Genomic DNA, 22,805 nt, shown 5'->3' with positions numbered 1-22,805 from the left:
AAGAATTTATTAAATTACACATATAAATACTTCCTTTCATCATGTATCTAATATAACTTAGAGAAGTGATTCTCAAAGGGCGGTCCCAATCTCAGTTGTACCAACATCATGTGGGACCTATTACAAATGCAAATTCTTGAACCCTGTCCCAGACTGAATGAAACAGAAACTCTGGGTGGGGAGGCTACAAAATCTATGGAGGAACAAGTTCTCTGGGTGATTCTGATGCACAGAAAATATGAGAACCACTGACTTAGAATTAACAAGATAGTCAAAAAATGGATTCAAAGAAAGTTGAATTCAGCTTCCTATACTATGATGTATCAGAACTGAAAGGGCCACATCACGTTCCTAGTGAACTACTTGGAAACATACAAAAAACTTTTTTTTTTCATATATGAACTCAACTTTCCTCTCTCTGAAAAAAAAAATCTTGAAATACTGATTCTGGAATTAAAAATGTAAACTACCACTTTTAGAATATTCAAGTCCTAATTTTTCAATTTTTACAAATAAAATGCAAATGTGTAATAATATTACCAAGCATTACCAAATTTAGTTTTAATTGTTGAATTTTTAAAAAATGAGTACGCAGTTAAAAGACACAGAGGCTGTTTTTCTTCTAGTCCAAATGCCAATTTTGATTTAGAATTAGTGATGCCTAAGATTACAAGGATAACTAGACATGACGAATTTATGATTCTATGTTCTGTGTAAGACAAACCTCTCAGCAACAGAGTTCTGAAAATCTTTAAAACTGTATGCTCTCAGATATGAAGAAGGAGGGAGAGATTTTTAATTTGAAGGCAGCGTAGAAATGGGGGTGTTGGGGAGAGATTGTGATCCATCCACTGTCACATTCTTCCATTCCGAGCTAAAAAATGAGAGAAGACCAAAGCTTATAGAATCATTGCCCGGCGAACACTCTTCCGCAGCTGGAGAGAACTCTAGTCTTACGGATGTTTTTCCAACATTTTGCCCAAACCCCAACATTTATCCAAAAGAAAAAGGTTGACTTAAAAGAAGAAACAAATCAGTCCACAAGAACTCAACAGCTCCTAGTCAGGAACATTAAATGGCAGTGAGCTGATGACCTCTCCAGATTCGGTGACAATGGCATCATAAACCCACCGTCGGTTGCAGCGGCACTCAGGCCCACACTTGTTGGAGTTACATTTGGGGCAGGGGTAGAAGCAGCCCAGGCAGTTCTTCTCTAGGCAGTCACACAGGTCAGCATCATTACAAATTAGCCTGCCACTTTTGTCATACTTCTTCATAACTCTGTAAGAAAAGAATGACATTCATATGACAGTACAATTGTCCTCAACATGGAGAATAAATTATTGTGCTGTGACTTCATATACACAATCCTTTCAGTCTGAGTGAACAGCACCTTGGAAATGACCCAGAAACACTCCAGAACAGTAGGTGGCAGTGACATCATGGGAATTTCAGTCAATATGTGATTGAACCATTTCCAGTGCAGCCAGCTTGTCATGGAGAGTAACTCTTCATTTTCCCAGCATTGCCAGGGAACATAATAATCCTCAAAGAATTATGAGGAATAAGCTGACTAACACTTCTTCCTATGTTACAATTTTTTCTTTAAAATTTAACTATTCTTGATGGAATTTCCCCTAATAGATTATACTCTTCTTTCTGATATTTTTGCAATTACATTTTTTAATGACTCAAAATGAGGACTATCAGTGAGTACGTCAAAATCATTTAAATAAGAAAACTCTGCCACTGACATTCTACAGGTGCCACTTCTTTCCTTTCTGATGTCTTTTACCCAGTGGGAAGGGAGAATGCAGGTGACAGAGATGATAGGACACCACATCATAGGTTCTGAGTGAAGGCAAGGTACTCTGTACCATGAAGACCACCAGAGTCCCCACCCTGCTGTAGATTCCCATGTTTTCTGTCAGTAACTGCAACATGGCCAAGGGGCAGAGACTTTCATGAGAATTTCACCATCCCCTCCAAACCAAATCATTTTGAAATATGTAATTCCAACCAAGCTATTGGAAAGCCTTAGATAACAAAAACACCTCTATACGACTCAGATTCATTATTAGCAGTTGAAGTCCAAAAGGCTGGCCCTTTGTTGGTGTGGTCAAATTATGTACCTGTGTACCCTTTGTCTCCAAGCTGGCAAAACACCTGGCCTCTTCCTCTTCAGTGAGGTAATATAGCTCCACCCTGTCCCCCTTTCCTAATAAAGCATGGGTACTTGCTGCATGGTGTAACACTTCCGCAGGGTGGTCTGAAGAGGATTTTCATCTAAGGTATGAGACCCTTCCCAAGCCCCACAGGAAATTCATACAAAGAGATGTAAATTTTACTAAAGAACTGATAGTGAGTGGGTGTTCCTAAAACCAACGGAGAGTGTCTGTCCTTTCCTTGCTTTGCCTGAACTTAACACTCCCTAGCCTTTAATCAGAAATCAAAACGAGTTTATGGTTTCCTGCCCATATGATACAATCACTCATAAAATTCTCAACTACCCTACATATAAAAGTGTCTAAAACACACATGCTCTATGGATAGATAATTATAGCTTTGAAGTCCTCCTCATGTACTACTCATTACATTTCTCTATGACCACTCCAACAGGAACTGCACCTTGATATAAAGATGATGTGCTTTTTTTACTTTTAGTTAAGCAATGTATGGATGTATCCCCAAGCATACTGAGATATTTCTTCTATAATTTGCTTTTTTATCCTACTCCATGATGTGAGATTCTTCCATGATGGTACAGATTAGCTTTATTCAGATATTTTTACTGCTACATGTAGCCTGCTCTATGAATATAGCACAGGTCATTTATATTTTCCACTACTGAATGTCATTTGAATTATTTATGCTTTGTTTTTGCTGTTACATTGCTGCCATGAAACTTCTTGAACATGTCTCCCCTTATACATAATAAGACTTTGCCAGGATATATACCAAGGAATGAAAATGAGAATCATAAGACACATAGGAAATGCCAAGATGTTTTTAAATAGTGGTTGTACCATTTAACATTCAATTCATGCCCCAAAGCTTCATCAACTTTGATATCATCATACTAAACTCTGCCTATCTGGAATACATGGCCCTTCTCCAGAAGGTACTGATGAGGTTTAGTATCCACATTAGCTTTATCTTCTGTGAAATGTTGGTTCACTATTTTCTTTATTTTTCTATTATGATGTTTATCTTTATCTTATTTACTTCTAAGAGTCTTTAAATATCTTAGATTCTGATCTCTTATAACTTTTTCCACTTTGTGATTTTTCTTTTGTTGTTTTAAGGGCATCTTTTAATGAGTATATGTTATTAATTTTTTAAAAAAATATGTATTTTTTTAGTTGTCAATGGACCTTTATTTAATTTATTTATTTGTATATGGTGCTGAGAATCAAACCAGTCACACATGCCTGGCAAGCGCTCTACCACAACTCCAGCCCCATGTTATTAATTTTAATGCAGTTGAACTTATCAATTTTTCTTTTTGGTTTGCTTAATGTGTGTGTGTGTGTGTGTGTGTGTGTGTAGTGAGGATTGAACCAAGGGCCTCCTTAATACTAGGTAAGCTCTCTACTGCTGAGCTACACACCCAACTAGTTTCTACTTCTGATGCACTAGCAATCTTAATGATAGTACTGCACCCATTTAATATTCCAAATTCACTCTCTTGGTGATATTATTTCTCCTTCTAAGGATGCATCTTTGTTACTTTTAATCACATTTCCTACTAAGCTATTACTATAGTACAGGGCTTTTTATTTTTAATTGATTTCTTCTTGTTTCAGATTATATTTGCTAACTTCCAGGAATATGGAGTACTATTTTAATTCAGATATTTTTAAATCATAGAAGAGTCAATCTAGTTAAAATCAAGGAGAAATGGAGAGTTTTATTTCTATTAGTATAATAATAATAATAATTATTATTATTATTATCATCGTCATCGTCGTCAGGTACTGTAGATTTAACCCAGGACACTTTACCACTGAGCCACATCCCCAGCCCTTTTTGTTTTTTATTTTTGGACAGGTTCTCACTAAGCTGCTTAGGGCCTCGCTAAGTTGCTGAGGCTAGCCTCGAACTTGTAATTCTCCTGCCTCAGGCTCCAGAGTTGCTGGGATTGCAGGAATGCACCACCATACCAGGAGAGACCCTGAAAATTTTATAATCCCACTAATAAAATAGAATGAGTCATGGGCTTACTTGTGTTTCACAGAAAAATATTCATTCATCTTTGACATCCGGGCTTTCTTCTTCTGCTGCCTTGTTTCTGGGTTGAAGTCTGCTACCTGTGGTCCAGGGTTTTGAAATGCCAAGCATTTTAGCTGCCTTTCTATTTGTTGCTGAGAAACAAACAAAATGCTTTAGTAGTAGGAATTATACCATTCATTTTGCCTTTTCAAAAGAACTTTCTGGGACTTTAATCATAATGGCATGAAAGTATATTTGTTTTATGTAGAAAACCCAAAGAGTTTGACCTGATTACATTTCAAAGATGATATAAATAGTCTCAAATTAGGCTATTACTTCCAAATAAATACATAATACAAAACTTACACAATAAAAATGTAAAAAAATAATCATGGGGAAACACAAAACCTCTTTTTACATGAAAACCACAGTCAGCTTCATCTAAGGTATGAGACTCTTCCCAAGCCCCACAGGAAATTCATACAAAGAGATGTAAATTTTATTATATAACTGATAGTGAGCGGTGGTCCTTTCCAAATAGGATGAAGATGAATATCAGAAATAGCATTTTATGATGGATAAGGATGAAGGAATAATGGTCCAGTGGTCCTTCCTCAGCTATGAGCAGATGATGCCTATGTAAAGTCTCAAACCAATGAGGACCCACAGTATGCTCAGCCCTACCCTCCAGGTCTGGGATGAGTTTTAGGACTCCCTATTCTGGGACTGTGGACATCACTAGGCCTTCACGTGAGAGCGCAGCCACCTGGAGGACCCACTCTTAGTCAAAGCCAGATTTGAATAGAAATGTCTTGCTAGAATTATTTTCTAGGGTGTTAGGGGAAATTTTCGGAAGTCTTTGGGGGGTTTTTGTAATTAGAAATTAAATGAGGCCTAATTGGGAAGAAAGCAATCAAATACTTCAATCAAATACTGATGACTTAAAAAAAAATGCAGCACACATATCACGAGGGAAGGGAATGCTCTCTTGAAGGATTTTAGGAGAAAGTAATCTGGGTATCCCAAACATGTAGGCTGGCATATACTTGGAAATACTAAACGTGGAGACAAAAGGACAGTTTCCATGTAACATGAGTAACAGGATATCATAGGCTCTCCTACAATTTATTTAATATAATAGTTTAGGCAATCTAAAATAATATGTTTCTTTGAAATTTTCATCTTAGTTGTGTATATGTGGGTTTGTTTTACAGATATGAGCTTATGTAACAGCTCTGCACTTAGGTACAGCTACGAAATAGGTAACACCTAGTACTTTCTAGGTACTAGGTGCTTAGCTCTTGCAAGCTCTGCTGCTTGCCCGTGGTGTGCCTTGAGCAAGTTCCTACTTCACTAAGCCTCAGTTTCCCATTTTGTAAAATGGGGCCAACAGTACTATCTTGTGATAAGAATTAGATGAGTCAATATATACAAAGTTTAGAACCATGACACAATGAGACCAAAATAGAGGTTTGTTCAATTAAAACACTTGAGTATATATTTTTTTCAAGTAGTCTACTCTGAGGGTGAGATTTTATTGCATACAAAGAACATTGGAATAAAAATGAAGGAACATGAGAGGCAAAGAGGACATGTCAGGTGAAACCAGTCCAACAGCTGGCACAGAGACCCATCTGGTGGAGTTCTGACTGAACCCACCTTTGCACTAAGTCCACCAGCATCTCAGAGATCCCCAAGTTTGGAACTCACCAAACAATATGGAATCATAAAATCCATGTATCATACCAATTGCTTCTGTCCAATTTGACAGTTTTTCTCTGGAGAACTTCGATCTGTGGGTCTCTCTCGAGTGGAATTATTTTTATCTGATTTCTCAGTCATTTCCGATCACTAAAAAAAGTAACTGAAAAGAAGCAAAAACATTAATGTCATATATCCCCAGTAACTTTTTGAAAATCTCATCTCCTCCCAGGGTTTCAGCTGTCACCTCTTCAGTCATCATTCCCAGGCTACCTTTAAAAGCCTTGACCCCCTCCAACAAGTTTTCTGACAAATTTCCTGTGTAATTTGGGCTAAATGGGAGGTGAGGGGTTTTCATAATACCCAGTTGCTAAAATGCCTGTGGTTTGCTTCAAAACGCTTCAGTATACATACCATATTCAATATATATGCAGGGTGTGTGTGTGTGTGTGTGTGTGTGTGTGTGTGTGACTTCTGTGTGACTGAGGTATAGCCCACACATTGCTGATGCTGAATGCATAGTGCAGTGTTCGTCTGCTGTGCTCTATCAGGAAACACCATGCTCCAGAGGTCTCCACAAGCCCTGCCATTCTCCCTACTTACCATCAGCTACCATGCCGACTACCAGGTGCTATTTCTCCCAAAGGAACCTAAGAGTTATGCTCTACTATGTTGACATGGGTCATTTGGCATCACATCTCTCCTAGACAGCTGGAAATTCCATTTCTATCACTGGACCTCATTCTCTTTGAGTCAAGGGTCAACACCTTTGTCTGTAACCTCTGTATCCCACTTTCTAATTCCCAACATTAGGTTAGGAAGGAATGTTGATATTTCTTTTCTGATAGTCCTAACACTAGTTCTTCCTTTCCAGTCTCTATTGAGTAGTCTACCCTGATGATAATAGTAGCAGCAGCAGCAGTGGTAGTAGTGGCATTACATTACCCTTGACTAAGGTGACCTCAGCTTCACTAAATTTTAGACAGATTTCTTCCTGATAATAGAACCCTGACCTCTCTTTCCTTTAGAAGCATTTACTTAAGAAAATGTGCAATTATGAACTCTTTCTTTTTCCCTTTGGATTGTAAATCTTCTCCCATTTTCTGTCATTTTATAACCCATGTCTGTCTTTCTCAAGTACCTGGAAACTATCCCTTTGAAATTGAATCAAGGAAGATAGTGTCCCTTTCTCCCCTGTCTCCATCAGAGGATGGGAGTCTAATTTTGACTAGGTACTAATTAGCAAACACAAGTAACCTAGTCACAAAGACATTTACAAAATAATACAATGTACTTGATGCATCCCATTGTCCAATAAACCCCTTTCTGTCTTCCATTTCTTTTCCAGTAGTTGATCTCAGCCCTTGAGAACCCACCACCCTTTGTTTCAGTGGAGTTAAGTTCATACTGAGTTCTGGTCTCAGTCCTTTATTATGACAGCTTCGAATAGTCTTCCTTGCCTATTTAAAAATTATACTTTGTCCAGAGTAATTTTTACTTTGACACTACCACATGCAAGTTTTCAGATCTGATCAAACATTCCTGTTAAGTATTTTTCAAACTGTTAGAAGATAAAATCATATGAAGATGTTTTAAAAATCATAATTTCCTTGATGAATCCCAGACTTACTTGGGCTATCATTTTCAGGGGTAATCTGTATCATTATAGGCTCTCCAGGCAAATTCCATCTTTAGGTAGTTATGGGAAACATTAGGATAGGGAAAGTAAGTATAATTTTATCTACCCAGTCTTGCCATTTGATCCTAAAACTATTGTCCACACTTTCTTCCTGCCCCTAATTCATCAAATACATTCTGGTCATGTTAACATTCCTGAAACAGAAATTTATTTGTCTTCCTATTAAAAGACTGCAATAATTCCTCTTTGCCAATAATATCCCACCATCATTGGTGTATATTAGCCAATGTCTATCAAAGTGTTCTATACCCTACCTGCCTGAGCTCATCACTGCACATACTTACACTTGGGCTAACAGCTACCTGACTTCACTGCACCCATTAGCATCTCTCCACCTCTTACTTATCTGAATCTTTCAACTTCAAACTTTGGCTCTCTGCCTCCTAAGAGGCCATTGCTTATCCATGAATCTCTCTTTTAGACTCCGTGTGGAACTTTTCAAGAACATATCCAAAAAGGGGTCCCAAACCTTCTAGTTTCTTCACATAACAATTTTTCTCCTCATTGGAAAGATTATGAGCATCTTTGTAAGCAAGAACTTTTCCTGAAATGGTCTGGGATTTAACTGCACTTCATGAAATGAGTATCTTATGCAAACTCTCTGCCCAAGGCACTTTAAGTCCTTTGTAAAATGTAGGTTTCCAAAAAGATATGAGGAGAAAATTTGCTACTTTGCATTTCAAATAATGCAAAAAAAATTATAATATAATTTCACCGGGTACTGAAATGTAATTGGATTTTATTGTGAGCCCAAAATATTGGTCTTAGGAAAAGTAATTAAAAGGTTCAGAATTCTCTCTTTTCCCTTGTTTGGTATTCCTAAAGCAAATATTTTTAACTGGACAATACAGGTGGACCTTGAACTTGGATAAGTAAAAAAAAGACATATTTGTTTCCATTAATCTGTAAGTGAAATTCTGGCATTTCCTTCTATGATAATGTAACCAACATGCCTCAGTAGTGTTAGCAGTATCTGTGACCTTGTTGAGTAAGAAACCATAGATTTTATTAGTCAATTAGAGTTGCTGTGTATATACAAATTTTCATTAATGTTTATTACTTATTTAAAATTATTATAGTTCTTAGACTTGATATTAGATCTTATTGTTTGGCTATTAATTAAGTGCATGTTATTATCATAACTTTTTTTTATAAGAGAGAGAGAGAGAATTTTAATATTTATTTTTTAGTTTTCGGCAGACACAACATCTTTGTTTGTATGTGGTGCTGAGGATCGAACCCGAGCCGCACGCATGCCAGGCGAGCGCGCTACCACTTGAGCCACATCCCCAGCCCTATTATCATAACATTTTGATAAGTGTATTTTAAGCTAATTAGTTTCCTTTGTAATCTTACAGACTTTATATTATATCCTTAAAAATATCATTCTGGGAAATAATCCATAGATGTCACTGTTAACCTAAGGAGTCCACAATACAAAAAGAAGATTAAGAGTCCCTGCCAAGGGGCAGTGTAATCGGCTGCCATCATCTCCACTGCTCTTGGTGATGAAAATGACATTTCCCAGCTCAGGGTCATTCAGGCTGTGGAAGATGCTCATCTCCAAGCACATGACTGAAGGCCATGTAGCATATCCTGAGTTACTGCATTTGACAGGGATGCAAAGAATGTGAAATCAGTTTGACAAACTCTCAATTTTTCCCTAACATTTTGTCAGATTGCTTTTAAATGATAAAAAATAAGGTCCAACACAAAGAAAGGAGGCTCCCCCAAGTGGCCCATTCCTAACTCCTAGCACACAGACTCCTAGAGGAGCTAGTCTAAGAGTGGTCCTAAAATAAGGCAATTAGGTATCCGTGTGGGGAAAGAGAACACGTAGCCAGAATGGAAATCATCTGCTTCACTAAATACATTGAGTAGGTTAGCTTTCATTTTTCTTCACAAAAAGACAATCTTCCTGGCCAAGACTGATGGTACATCACTATGATCCTAGCATATTGGGAGGCTGAGACAGAAGGATCAGAAGTTCAAAGCCAGCCTCAACAACTTAGGCCCTAAGCAGCTTAGTGAGATCCTGTCTCTAAATAAATACAAACTAGGACTGGAGACATAACTCAGTGGTTAAGCACTGCTGGGTTCAATCCCTGGAATTAACAAAAGAATAAAGAGGAGGAGGAAGAGGAGGAGGAGGAGGAGGAGGAGGAGGAGGAGGAGGAGGAGGAGGAGGAGGAGGAGGAGGAGGAGGAGAAAAGAAAGCAAGCAAGCTAAAGGAAAGAGTTCCTTAGTCTACATTTGGACACAAGCCCCTTTCTCCACCATGAGCAGGAACCTGAGTAGCTCTGGAGACATGTTGGTTGTTACATTCAGCTTGATCTACAGTCAGTTCCCTTTTTATATGCAAGTTCCTGCTTCCAGTAGGTCTTTAGCTTTCTTACACCTTTCTCTATCCCCAGCAAGCCCAAAGCTAGTACATAGCCAGTGTTCAATGTCATGTGATATTATGCTTATGGTACATGCTACATGCCAAGCACTTTATTGAATTTCCTACATATATTCCTTCACTGAATTTTCACAACAATCTGTGAAATAAATAGTAGATATTATTTTTCCTATTTAACACATGAAAAATTGAGACCCCAAAAGATTATTTAGGTCACATAGTCACTAGTAGGGTACATGAGTTTGTCATATAGACTTGTCTGACCCCAAATACTATGGTGTTTTCAGAATATTACACTGATTCAAGGTTTGATGATGATCACCATCTCTACATATGATGTTGCTGAGGGAGCAATTGTAATTGATGTCAGCCAGACAGAACCTTTTCAAAAAGAAGCATGGGAAGGGACTGGGGAGGAGGCACTGCGGACACCTCTAGTTACTCCCTTCCCTCTTCTGCAGCAGCACACAGCTAGGAGAAAATGCTGGGCAAAGGTTTGCATCTCAGCCACATGAACCACATCTGACTTCAGGGTTGGGTTCTGAAGTCCAAATAAAAGAAAGTCACTTTTACAGTCACCTTGGGCAGCTTTAACAGAAAACTATATATTGGGTAGCTTAAACACAGACAGCTCTGGAAGTTGGGAAGTTCCAGAGCAAGGTGCTGACTTATTTGATTTTGGTAAGAGCTCTCTTCCACCTTCGTTCTAAGTCCATTCATGGCCTTTAATTGGTGTATGGAGAGACAGTGATGGATAGGATCTTTGCCTTGTGCTTCCTATAAAGTCATTCATTAATCCTACCAGATTAGGTAGGACTACCTACCTACCTACCCTATAACTTCTTTTTTTAATATTTTTTTCTAATTGTTGATGAACACTTATTTTATGTATTTAAATGTGGTGCTGAGAATTGAACCCAGCACCTCACACATGCTTGGCAAGTACTCTACTATTGAGCTACATCCTCAGTCCATACCCTATGATTTCTTTATTTCCTAAAGGCCTTATCTCCAAATCTAGTCACATTGGAGTAAGGTTGCCATCCTGTAGATTGAGGGCAAGGCACAATTAGGTCCATGGCAGTCATAAATACACTTAAATGACTCTTTAAAATTCCTTCTAAAAAGTGCCATGCTTTTGAAATAGCTCTCCAAAGCCAGACATTTCTTCAGGGATGGAATAGATCATTGTTTCTTAGGTTGAGCATGAGATAAAGTAGTTGGCTTATGCATAGGAGCCATGATGACTAAATTATCTATGATGGAAAGATGATATTTACCTTTAAGCCTCAGAATTACACAGCCTGGCAACTTGTACTCTTTGTGTAAGATTCAGGAACAAGACCAGAGGAAAGCAGGCCAGATCATTTCTATCCCAACCCTCACTGTGAGGCACAGACCATCAAGGGAACACCAGGCAACCTAACTCACACTTTAATCACTTATACTCATCTTTAGGGCACCCTGGCATGTATTGTTGATTTTATGTAAACTGATTGTGTCTTGAGTAGGATGAAATGAGTAGCCCTCCATCATGACCCCTAAGAACACTACCAAATTACCAAAATAAGAAAAGTATCCAGCTTAATCTCTGGCCCAAAAATTGGCCTCTATTTTTATTCAGGAGCAGATAAAGCCATTTATTCAGAGACACTATGTGTAAAACATCTCTGGAAAACTATTTAAAAACAAGATACATAGACATTCATAGCAGACAAAAGTATCAAGCTATATTAATCTCATTCTGTCTCTACCCTTAGTTCCTGAAAATGATGGGTCACTGAGATAATTGACAGCCGAGTCAAATCCCACTGGGGTGTATTTGGTAGAGACACAACACTGTGCAGGTAGCCAATTAAGTCCTTGCTTCTCCCTCCCAGCTGCATCAGCTGTTTTCTAAGCCACAAGATTGCTCAATAACCTCTAAAAGAAAAAACTCTCCATTGCCATTTGTCCACAAAAATTAAAAGTAATTTTGATCTAATCTTTCTAGAGTGTTGTTGGATGAATAAGTTTAATGCTTTAGAAACAACTGTTTACAATAGCCATAGATTCCTAGAAACACTGTTAGAGCTGTATTTTCCTGTACCCTACATTCTCTCTCTCTCTCTCTCTCTCTCTCTCTCTCTCTCTCTCTCTCTCTCTCTCTCTCTCTCTTTTACAAACACATCTGTGGCTCAATGTAAAATAATGTAAAAACACAGATGATTTATTTTAAATAATTTGAAAATACTCTTAGCAAGAGAAATTGATAACCCAAAGAACACAATAGTACCACATAGTTTCTATTGCTAATGATTTGATTGCAGCAAGCTGGTATCACTTCAAATCTGGTATCTTTTCAAGGGTCCTTCTGGATCAGTTATAGGTCAGTTTCTATAGTTCAGGGCCAAACTACGCCTTATTCATAATATGAATGGCTTGAATCATGCATTCAAATTCTTCTTTACAATTTTAAGGATTATGAACAAAAAAGACCTATCTGTTTACCCTGCCCCACCCAATGCAGATGGAGGAGAGGAATACTCTCTCACGACACCAGAGGATTAGGCCATTTTTTGGCATTATTCTGATAGATGTCCTTGAAAAGTATTATCTCAAATACTCAAGTGTGGAAGGTTCTTTCTCCTAGATCCCTACCGTGCTCCCATGCTCATTTCTTAGTTTTCATCTTTATATCATTCCAATAAAGGAACCCTAGTCATCTTCCGTTCTTAACCACAACACATTAATCTAACAACATATATGCAAGGTCAGCATTGGGTGGCTTGTTTTACCTCTTCTTTCTCCATCAACCTCAGAGGGCACCAGGTTTAAAATGCATCATTTGTGAAGAAGTGACTTTCAATTGACAGCCACATTTCTACTGCTCCCTGCTCCTTAGTAAGAGTCACCTGGTAAAACAAAAGCAGTGGGGTGGTAAAGAGAAAGTGCACATACCTTTAAGTTGGATGAAAAGAAGGAAGGAATACTGCAAAGAAAGAGAAACTGTGCTGCTTTATTTTCTTTGTTTTGCTGGGAAACCATAGAACCCTCAAGGGAAAAACCATAGGGCCTCCAAGGTGCTTCTACAATTTAATACTTCATAATCATGGTGGGGGAGGGGCGGGTGTGAGCATTAACTCGTTCTTCCACCAGGAGTCAATTCTAGAATGCTTTGGAATCAGTTAATGATAGCTGTTTTCTCTCCCATCTTCCATTCAAAATAAGCAACTAATCTAGACCTAAGTTTTGGCCATATGGCTCAATCTCACCTCTGAACTTCAAATGTTTAATATTAACACCAAATTGCCCCTGGACTAGTTTTATATTTCAGTATAAGTAGCACACTGTATACATAATCAGCTAAAAATCATGTCAGGAAAAAAAAAAAAAAACTGTGGTCCCAAGAGAAAACTAAACCATGTTTATAAGCTGTGTCTAAGAAATGTATTAATCTCTAAATTACAACCCTCAAAACATTGTCCTCTGCCACCAGGATTCAGATATTGTGTTGTGAGTCATTAAAACCACTTTGCTGTCAGGTTAATACCAGCCCTGTTCATTTGTGAATTATAGGGTAAAAACCATCATTCCATTCCTAATTACTTTTGCTGCAAGGAACAAGGAAAAGAAATAAAATGATCAGTGAAAGGAGCTTGCAATCTTTCTGGCAATGATGCAAAATGTTAAGGTGTTTCCAAAGAGGCAATATCTTTTACTTGAACTTGACATTTATTAAGGCACTTCTGTATTTTGGGGTACATTTTAAATAATCAAAAGTGTGTTCCTTCTTGCAAATAAAGCATTAATAAAACTCCAAGCAGGTAAAAATCCTACCAGACTTTTCCATAATCACACTCTACAAAAACATATTCATTGGCCAAGTTTTGGCTTTGTTCTTACATCGTCAGCAGAAGTTACTATTCACCCATCTGACTCCACAAGATGCTATAATAACACTGAGAAAGATGGAACATCAGGGGCCAAGTGCAAAAGCTTTTAAAACTAGGTGGAGGGAAATCTGATAGAGGGTAAAAATGGCAACCAACCAAGAAAAGTACCATTAAAAACCTTCTTAAAAATGAAGGTGCCAGGCTGGGGTTGCAGCTCAGTGGTGGAGTGCTCGCCTTGCATGTGGAGGGCACTGGCTTCGATCCTCAGCACCACATAAAAATAAAACAAAGGTATTGTGTGTCCATCTACAACTAAAAAAAAATATTTTTTAAAAATGAAGGTGCCACAATAGCTAAACTAGGGAACCAACCTAGGATGTCCTCCAACAGATAAATGGATAAAGAAAATGTGGTACATATACACAATGAAATATTCGTCAGCCATGAAGAAGAATGAAACTATGGCATTTGCAGGTAAATGGATGGAACTAGAGAATATCATGCTAAGTGAAATAAGCCAATCCCCCAAATCAAAAACCAAATATTTTCTATGATCAACGGATGCTGATCCATAGTCGGGGGTAGGTAAGGATGAATAAAGGAACTTTGGATTGTGCAGAGGGGAGTGAAGGGAGGGGTGGGGCTGCGGAGAGGGGAAGGACAGTAGAATGAGACATTATTACATGTATTATTACATGAATAATGTAGTACATACATTACTCATGTATGATTACACTACTTGTGTGACTCTGCATCTTGTACAGCCAGAGAAATGAGAAGCTGTGCTCCATTTGTGTACAATGTGTCAAAATGCATTCAACTGTTAGGTATTACTAACTAGAACAAAATTAAAAATTAAAAACAAAATGAACATGTTGAGGTTCATAAGGACTACCTCTAAATCTGACATGTACCTTTCTCCTTAGAAGACCAATTTCATTTGTTCAATTGCATTGACTCAAATGAATTTAGAACTATATTTTAAATTATCATAATGAAGATGCTAAGCAATAATGCTACACCACAGTATTCAAAGTTGTAACTTTCTATTATTTTTCAACTTAAATGTCATACAAAATGATTATCCCATGTCATTTACAAACTTCTTAAGCATAACCTTATAGTTTTGAACTATTGATTTAACTGGTGAATCTTCTGAAGAACTTTATAGTGCTATTAAATATTATAATTTCATTTTAAAAGATAAAATGGTATTCTTCAGAAATAATAATGCCTCATTAAATTTTCTAGTCTAGAATATATTGCACCTTTGACATGACTTATAGAGAGACTATATATTTTTTCTCTGTAGACATTATCAGGTTTGTTAGAGAATAAGTTGAATTAATATAAAATTGGTTGCTTTTTCAAATAAAGGATTCACATGCTAAAAGCTCCTCAGTTTATCTATTAATTCTGAAAGTAAAAATCTTTTGCTTATGAATTGTATTATTTTATCAGTTCATAGCTATTTGCATATTAATTTGTAATATACACTGTACTTTAAGTAACCCAACTTATAAACTTATTCATTGTAGTATTGTTTGCAATTGCAAAATACTAGAATGCCCATACATAGGAGAGTGGTTAAATACCTATGGTAAATCCACACATGTACAACAAATAAGGAGTACTATGCAGCTGTGAAAAAAGGAGATACCTATGAAGTGATAGTGATTTCAAAAGTATATTTTAAATAAAAATGCAGAGTATAAAGGTATATTTACTGTACTTAGGTTCCTCAACTTATGATAGGCTTATGTCCCAATAAACCAATTGTAAGTTAAGAAATGCACATATGGCTGAGGGTGTTGCTCAGAGGTAGAGCACTTGCCTAGCATGCAAAAGGTCCAGGATTTGATCTTTAGAATTAGAAAAATGCAGGAACTAGACCTAACCTGCTGAACATTGTATCTTAATAATAGGGTACATTGTATAGTTTTTTTCTCCTTGGGATCACACAATTGGCTAAAAGTCTTGGCCAGGAATGCTGCTATTCAGCATCGCAAAAGAATATGTCAATATCATTAGCCTAGAAAAAAACAAAATCCAAGACCTAAAGTAAGCTTTCTATGCAGCTGTGAAAAAAGGAGATTCCTGTGAAGTGATAGTGATTCCAAAAATATATTTTAAATAAAAATGGCATATCACTTTCCCACCATCATAAAGTTGAAAAATCATAAGTTGAATCATTGTAAGACAGAATTGTCTGTATATTACCCTTGTGTAAGAAATAAGAGGATATAAGAAAATTGCTACTGTGGCCAAATAATTTTAATAAATTTGATATGATGTGGGGTGAAATAATTAAAAAGTAACTGGCTTTGAGAGCCATGAGCATCTATAGAGGGCTACAGTAGAAACATTCTAGTTTTATCTCCTAAATTTTAAAAGTCTTCTTCAGAAGCTATTGAATAGCTCTCACTGGGCTTATCCAATTCTCTAACAAGACCCCATATTGTCTGGATCCTATGACTGCAGGCTCACTGTGGGTTTTGTTGGTTAAGCATTATTCTGCTATGAACCTGTACTGAGTTGCTCTTTTCCTAGTGGGGACCCAGGTGTAGGTCCAGAAGTGCATGGCGCTGATCGCCTCAGCTATCACAGTAGCTCTGGAGGTATCAGTTGGTGTGACTGAATCATTCACTCACTTGGCAAGCATTTAAAGACCAATAAGAGAGATTGAGTGGCTAGAGAAGTCGGAGGTAAGTGGCTGTAGAAATCGGGCGTACCCGGAATACTGCGGAATCGGGACCATGACTTATGCTTATCTCTTCAAGTACATCATCATCGGGGACACAGGTGTGGGGAAGTCATGTCTCCTCCTGCAGTTCACAGACAAGCGGTTCCAGCCTGTCCACGACCTCACAATAGGTGTGGAGTTTGGGGCCCGCATGGTCAACATTGATGGAAAACAAATCAAACTGCAAATCTGGGATACAGCTGGGCAAGAATCCTTCCGTTCTATCACCCGTTCCTACTACAGGGGAGCAGCTGGAGCACTGCTGGTGTATGACATTACAAGGCGTGAAACCTTCAATCACCTAACCTCATGGTTAGAGGATGCCCGCCAACACTCTAGCTCCAACATGGTTATCATGCTGATTGGGAATAAAAGTGACCTAGAGTCCCGCAGGGATGTGAAGAGAGAGGAAGGAGAGGCCTTTGCTCGGGAGCATGGACTTATATTCATGGAAACTTCAGCCAAAACAGCCTGCAATGTTGAAGAGGCCTTCATTAACACAGCCAAAGAAATATATAGGAAGATCCAGCAGGGTTTATTTGACGTCCACAATGAGGCAAATGGCATCAAGATTGGGCCCCAACAGTCAATTTCAACATCACTGGGACCCAGCGCCTCTCAGCAGAACTGTCGTGATCTAGGGTCGGACGCTGGCTGCTGCTGAACATCTGACCTGAACTCTTTTTTTTTTTTTTTCTGTCTTTCTTTCCTGGAACAGCTTCAGATCAATAGGCTTAAAGAAAGAAGTCTTACTTGGTTTGGCTGAGAGCAGCCTCTTTTCAAGGTGTGATATTTTGCTTTTCCACTTAAAAGAACAGGGAAGAATTTGAGCCCTTACTGACCTGTCCTCCTTCAGGGACGTGAGCCTTCCCTATAGATTGGGGCTTTTTTCAACTTCTTTTTTAATTTCTAAAATGTTAGGATCAAAGTTGATTGTCAGGGTAGTTCAAAAATAAACAATTTAATAAGCATATATAATATGCTCCCCATCAAGAATTAGTAGCAAGGGACAAGTATATTCTGCTTGAACACTTGAGATGACCAGGATCTAGCTGGCCTTAGGATAGTAGATCTGCTGCATAGGAACTTTCATTGAGTTTTTTAACTTCTTTGTTTTTGGGGGACTACTTGCCACAACTTGTCCACTTTGGACAAGTTCTTGCAGAAAGCAGTTCCTTCTACTTGTTCAAGGAAGCTGAGTGCTTCTCTACTATCCCATTGCTGGTTTCTGTATCTTACTTACCAAACTTGAGAGAAGTGGAGTTGGTCCTGGACCTGTGGCCACTTATCCTTACCTAAAGAAAACATTCATTTCGTATTCACTTTGTTTAGGGACCAGATGTAACATTGCAGTGTACTTCACTGAATTGATCTCTATTGTTTCATCATACTCACTTCTTAACTAGATATATTTGGACTCTAATCAAGCTTATTTGCTTATTGTACATGGTATATTTATTCCTACTTCTGTACCTTTGCATATGTCCTACTCTCTACTAACACTGTACTTAAAGTCCAACAGTTTTTCCTTTAGGAAGCCTTCAGCGATCTCCTAGGGACTTCTAAGCAATTATTGACATAGTACCCCTTAGCTTTCCTATATTGGCTATTCATATGTATATTTATTTATATGTATGTTACTTTGTAAATACATTTTATAGTAGTTTTATGTGTAGAATTTGTCTTCTCATATAGGTTGTAAGCTCTGTAGAGCAGGATCCATATCACCCCTTTATTTTTATAAACCACTTCCCTCACCGTTTCTTCACAGGTGCCTAGTGCTACTCATGATGTGATATAGAATTTGACTGACACACTTAAAAACTTCTGACTTATTTTAGACTTTAGAGGAAACAAAAGGCCTTAGAGTCATCTCTGTAATTCCTGCTCTCTTCCATCTGTTTACCCTGGGTTATATATTCTTCTTTTCCTCTCCTGCCTTCCTTTGGCTCATAGCCTCTATTCTGTGCAGTATACATTAAGGCTGCTCATTACCAAGCAATCAGATAACTGGTTGCTTCTCCAGCCCTTCTCCTTTTCAGATCATATAATACTATCCTAGTCATATTTGCCTTTGCTTCACTTCACTTCACTCATACCTTCTGGGTCAGTTGCTTATTTTCCTTGATATCTCACTTTTTTCCACAGCACCGAGGTCTCATGAATTTTTATAATTTTTGTTGTTAATGAATTGTTTCATTATTAAATATATGCATGTATTCAAAAAAAAAAAAAAAAAGACCAATAAGACATGGTTTCTCTCTTCAAAGAACTCTCAGGTCTACTCCTAGGAGATATGTAATCAAAACAGTACAGGATGTGCAATGCAAATGTTCAAGGCACAGCTGGACCAGTGGAGAGCTTAGGACTGGTGGTGGACTCTCCCTGGGAAGACTTGCCAAGTAAGGCTCCCTAGAGGAGGTCTACCGGAGAGCATCTTCCAAGTGCATAGGAAAAGCCCAGATAGGGAGGGAGCAGAGAAGGCATTCTGGATACGGGAGCTGCTCTAAGTAATGACTGAAGGTAAGGAGAAGCCTACAGAGTTCAGAAAGGTTTATTGGGGATGTGAGGGGTTGTCCTGGCTATGATAATGCTAAACCCCAAAGTGCACCGCAAGAGCTTCTGTGACATAATATAGACTCTAAAGAGTGTCAGCCCAATGACAAAATTAGAGTGGCTGGCTGGCAGATGAAGTGAGACAATGAAGACGGATTAAGTGTTGTCAGGACCTCCAGCAGTTCCATTTGGAAAATCATTAAAATTATTTCACACAACTTCTAACCTAAACAGTGAGTGGTATATGATTATGATATGCAAGTTAATAGTTTTACATCAAATAATTGAATTATTTTACCATTACTACTGTTATATTTGCAATGACTCTTACTATGGTGGCCATTACTATTATGCCAATATTGGGCTAGTGGTATGAGTTTCTGGTATCACAATACACCTATTGTTTCATGGAGTACCTCCCCACTCTCAGGACACATTTTTCACTTGCTATACCCAGATTTGCTCCTTTTACTCTCTCTTCCAGGAATGCCTTCTGTCACTCCTTTAATGAAAACTACATCCATTTGTTACATAACTAAAGCTTTAAAATAGGTATCTTCTTTGACACAGCAATTCCTCTTTGTGGAATTTGTTCTGAGGAAAGATGAAGATCTTCATAAAGATACGCACACGCAAATACAAGAACAAATATTGTATTAATTACTAGGTTGTAGAATTGTTGAGAGTCAGCATTTAGGTACCATTTTATCAAACAAAATAATACAGTATGATATTACCACTAGAATGATATTGTGGTGAATTGTTATTGTGGAAATATATTTATTTGCAAAAAGAAAGATCTATACACTTTATTGATCAGAAACATCTGAGAATGTAGAGGATTTAATTTTTTTCTTTGTGAGAAAGTTTTGGTAGATTACATTTTTTTTTTCTAGGAATTTAAATATTTCTCCAAAGTGTCCAAACTTATTAGCATGAATTCACCCATCATATCATTGTGCTGTCATCTAAGTCTGTAGTATCTATAGTTACCTTTTTTTATTCATAATTGTTTATTTGTGCCTTCTCTCTTAGAGCTTTCTCATTAAAGAACTTTTAGTTTTGTTTTTCTGCATATTATGTTTCTCATAATTTTCAGCAGATTTTATATATTGGGGTATGTTCTGCTGTCTTAAAAATATAGGCTTAGCTCCTTAGTTTGCATTCCTTTCCCCCCACTAATGTAAGCATTTAAGGATAAAAGATATATTATTAGGTCCTGCCTCTGCCAGCCCAGCTTACTTTTAATCCTCTCTCCTTTTATCATATCTCTGTTATTGATTTTACCTCTTGCTTTCAAAGAAGAAATGTTTTCTCAATGTTTTCATTCCGTGGAGAAGTTTTTTCAATATTCCCTTCTGCTTTATGGTATTTTTGTTCTTCCACATGTTCTTCTCTTTGTTTTCCCCACTATTTTGAAGAGGGCCATTCTGGTCCTTTCAGATCATCTGTGATCTTTGCAAGGAGCCCATTCTTACCGGAACAGGTTCTTGTTGGAGGAGGAGGAGAGGCAGGCCTGGGGCTGGGGGTGAATGAGCTGGAGAGAGTGAGCAGTTAGGTGGGTTGAATTTAGGATTTCCCACCAACCCCTGTTCAGGACATAAGTCTCAACCTGTGATTCATTCTCCCTATGGGTGCATGGTTGAATCTGGGTGTCTGAGTCCTCTTGATTGATCAATACCAGCAGCTTCATAGTTGATTGCTACTGGTTCTCACCCTGCCACCATAACAGGAGGTTGGGTTATCCATATGCTTCCTCATTCTGCTCCATTTCCTCTGTACCCCATGAAGTCTGTCAGCCCAAGGGTCCCATGGAAAGCCTGTCTGGGGTTTGCAATTCCAAGTAAGTTTGCAGGTTTGGCCTTGCAGGGTGTGCTAGTTAATTTTGGAAGGTTCTGCATTTTGTTAATGATCCACAGACCCATATGTTTGCGCTCAGATTTCTTTCATGGCTGGTGCCAATTTCCACTTTATTTAGAAGTAATTATTCATAGACGGTGTTTTTCAGATTGTGCTGTTTTCTCAGGTGCACTGAATTTTCATCTGCTTCACACCCTCCATATTTATGAGGCCAACTTCTAACCCTAACCTGGTTTCTCTTCCTTCAGCTATTCATATCTTCACATATTGCTACCATTAGTTATCCTCCTTAAAATTCATATTTCTCTGTGCCATTTTCCTCCACCACAACCTTTGAGGTACTTTGCGATCCTCAGCATTTTTCGGGCCTTCTATGACATGACCTAATGCTACTTTCCCAGCCTCTCGTTCACTGCCCACGTCCATTAACCTGACACTAACTGCCAGAATGTGTTCACCTCCAGCACCCAGGTACACTCTCCTCACAGTGCATGTCTAGAATCGTCACTATGAAACCCTCCCCATCACCTGCCCACTTAGAATAAGCACCCTGCTTCTATGTTTCTAAGCTTGTTTAGAGTTTACAGATAAACTTCCCCTTATCTGAGGTTTCTCTTTCCAGTTTCAGTTACCCTGGGTCAACCAGAGTCTAAAGATATTAAATGGAAATTCCAGAAATAAACAATTTATAAGTTTTAAATCTTACACCTTTTTGAGGAGTGTGATAAGATCTTGTGCCATTGTGCTCCCTCTTGCTCAGGACACGAATCACCCTTCTGTCCAGCATATCCATGCTGCATAGCCATCTCAGTTATCGGGTCAATTGTCATGGTATCACAATGCTTGTGTTCAAGTAACGTATAGGGTTTGGTACTTTTGGAGATTTCAGGCATCCACCAGGGGTCATGGAACATATTCTATGATAAAAAGGGACAATTGCACTTCTTTACATTTTTTGATTTCCCCACCAGAAATATATCACTTCCAGGCAGGATACTAATATCATTTAAGGTGAGCACCACAGCACCTAGCAAGCTCGTGCTTGTGCATATCCACCAATAAAAAGGATCAGTGACACATTTTTTTCACTGGGAATACAGTAACTTAGTGATCAGTTTTCTGTGAGTCTGAGCATGTACGTAGGTTTTCCACAACCTAACCCACTCTGCTACCCCTACCTCTCCTTCACCTTCGCCTCTTAAATTGGAATGTAAAGCTTCTGCTATACATGAAAGGCAAAGGAAGCCCGAAGGAACAACACAAAAGGGACAGAGAGCAGCCCCACTCCATGAACTTCATCTGAAATGTGTCCCATGTTCCTCCTGTTGCCATAACCTGAATGTAGCGCTGATCTCAAATTTGTATTTAAACACAAATGAAAACCTATTCCTGTGTGTTAGGAAATACTGTTAGATCTTAGTAGTAGATATCTCTGAGTTTTTGTTTTATACTTTCTGTTTTCTATGTTTACCCATTTCCTATAATAAGCATATATTTCACAATTTTTAAATATCTTAAAACATGCTTCTGTGACTAATGCACAGTGCAGCTGTCTTGTATGTGCAGAATAAATATGTCCAGCAGATGGTGCAAAAACCCCAATGAAAAAAAAAATAAAGAACCTTATTTCAAGCGTTCTTTTTTTACATGAGAGTAGAGTATATTTTGAAATATTATACATGCATAGGATAAGTATCACTTTTTCCAATTAGGATCCCATTATTGTGGTTGTACATTATGTAGAGTTACATAGATCAT

At 38.0% G+C, this 22,805-nt stretch overlaps 2 protein-coding genes across 3 annotated transcripts in view; one reads left to right on the top strand and one right to left on the bottom strand.

Moving 5' to 3' along the window:
- Window positions 1–546: 546 nt before the first annotated feature.
- The window catches only part of Arl14epl (ARF like GTPase 14 effector protein like), a 33,861-nt gene continuing 11,602 nt past the window's right edge, over window positions 547–22,805 (bottom strand). The window contains exons 2-4 of one of the 2 annotated variants that reach the window (XM_071611840.1): window positions 5,959–6,076; window positions 4,225–4,364; window positions 547–1,281 (exon numbers count right to left, since the gene is read on the bottom strand). In XM_071611840.1, coding sequence (XP_071467941.1) covers window positions 1,059–1,281; window positions 4,225–4,364; window positions 5,959–6,054 — 459 coding nt within the window. In that variant the 5' untranslated portion in view covers window positions 6,055–6,076 and the 3' untranslated portion in view covers window positions 547–1,058. Of the gene's footprint in view, window positions 1,282–4,224; window positions 4,365–5,922; window positions 6,077–22,805 lie in introns of those variants that run through there. The other variant, XM_027941133.2, reaches the window with a different exon arrangement.
- On the top strand, window positions 16,576–18,850 carry LOC114097250 (ras-related protein Rab-2B). Its single transcript, XM_027941132.2, has one exon. The coding sequence runs from the start codon at window positions 16,645–16,647 to the stop codon at window positions 17,293–17,295; it is 651 nt and encodes a 216-aa protein (XP_027796933.1). The 5' UTR covers window positions 16,576–16,644; the 3' UTR covers window positions 17,296–18,850.

Source organism: Marmota flaviventris, chromosome 5 (genome assembly GCF_047511675.1).
Source record: "Marmota flaviventris isolate mMarFla1 chromosome 5, mMarFla1.hap1, whole genome shotgun sequence".
NCBI classification, from domain to species: domain Eukaryota; kingdom Metazoa; phylum Chordata; class Mammalia; order Rodentia; family Sciuridae; genus Marmota; species Marmota flaviventris.
This window is presented reverse-complemented; position numbering and strand designations above follow the sequence as displayed.

Coding starts and splice junctions, on each gene's coding strand:
- LOC114097250 (XM_027941132.2), top strand. CDS start 16,645: ATGACTTATGCTTATCTCTTCAAGTACATCATCATCGGGGACACAGGT.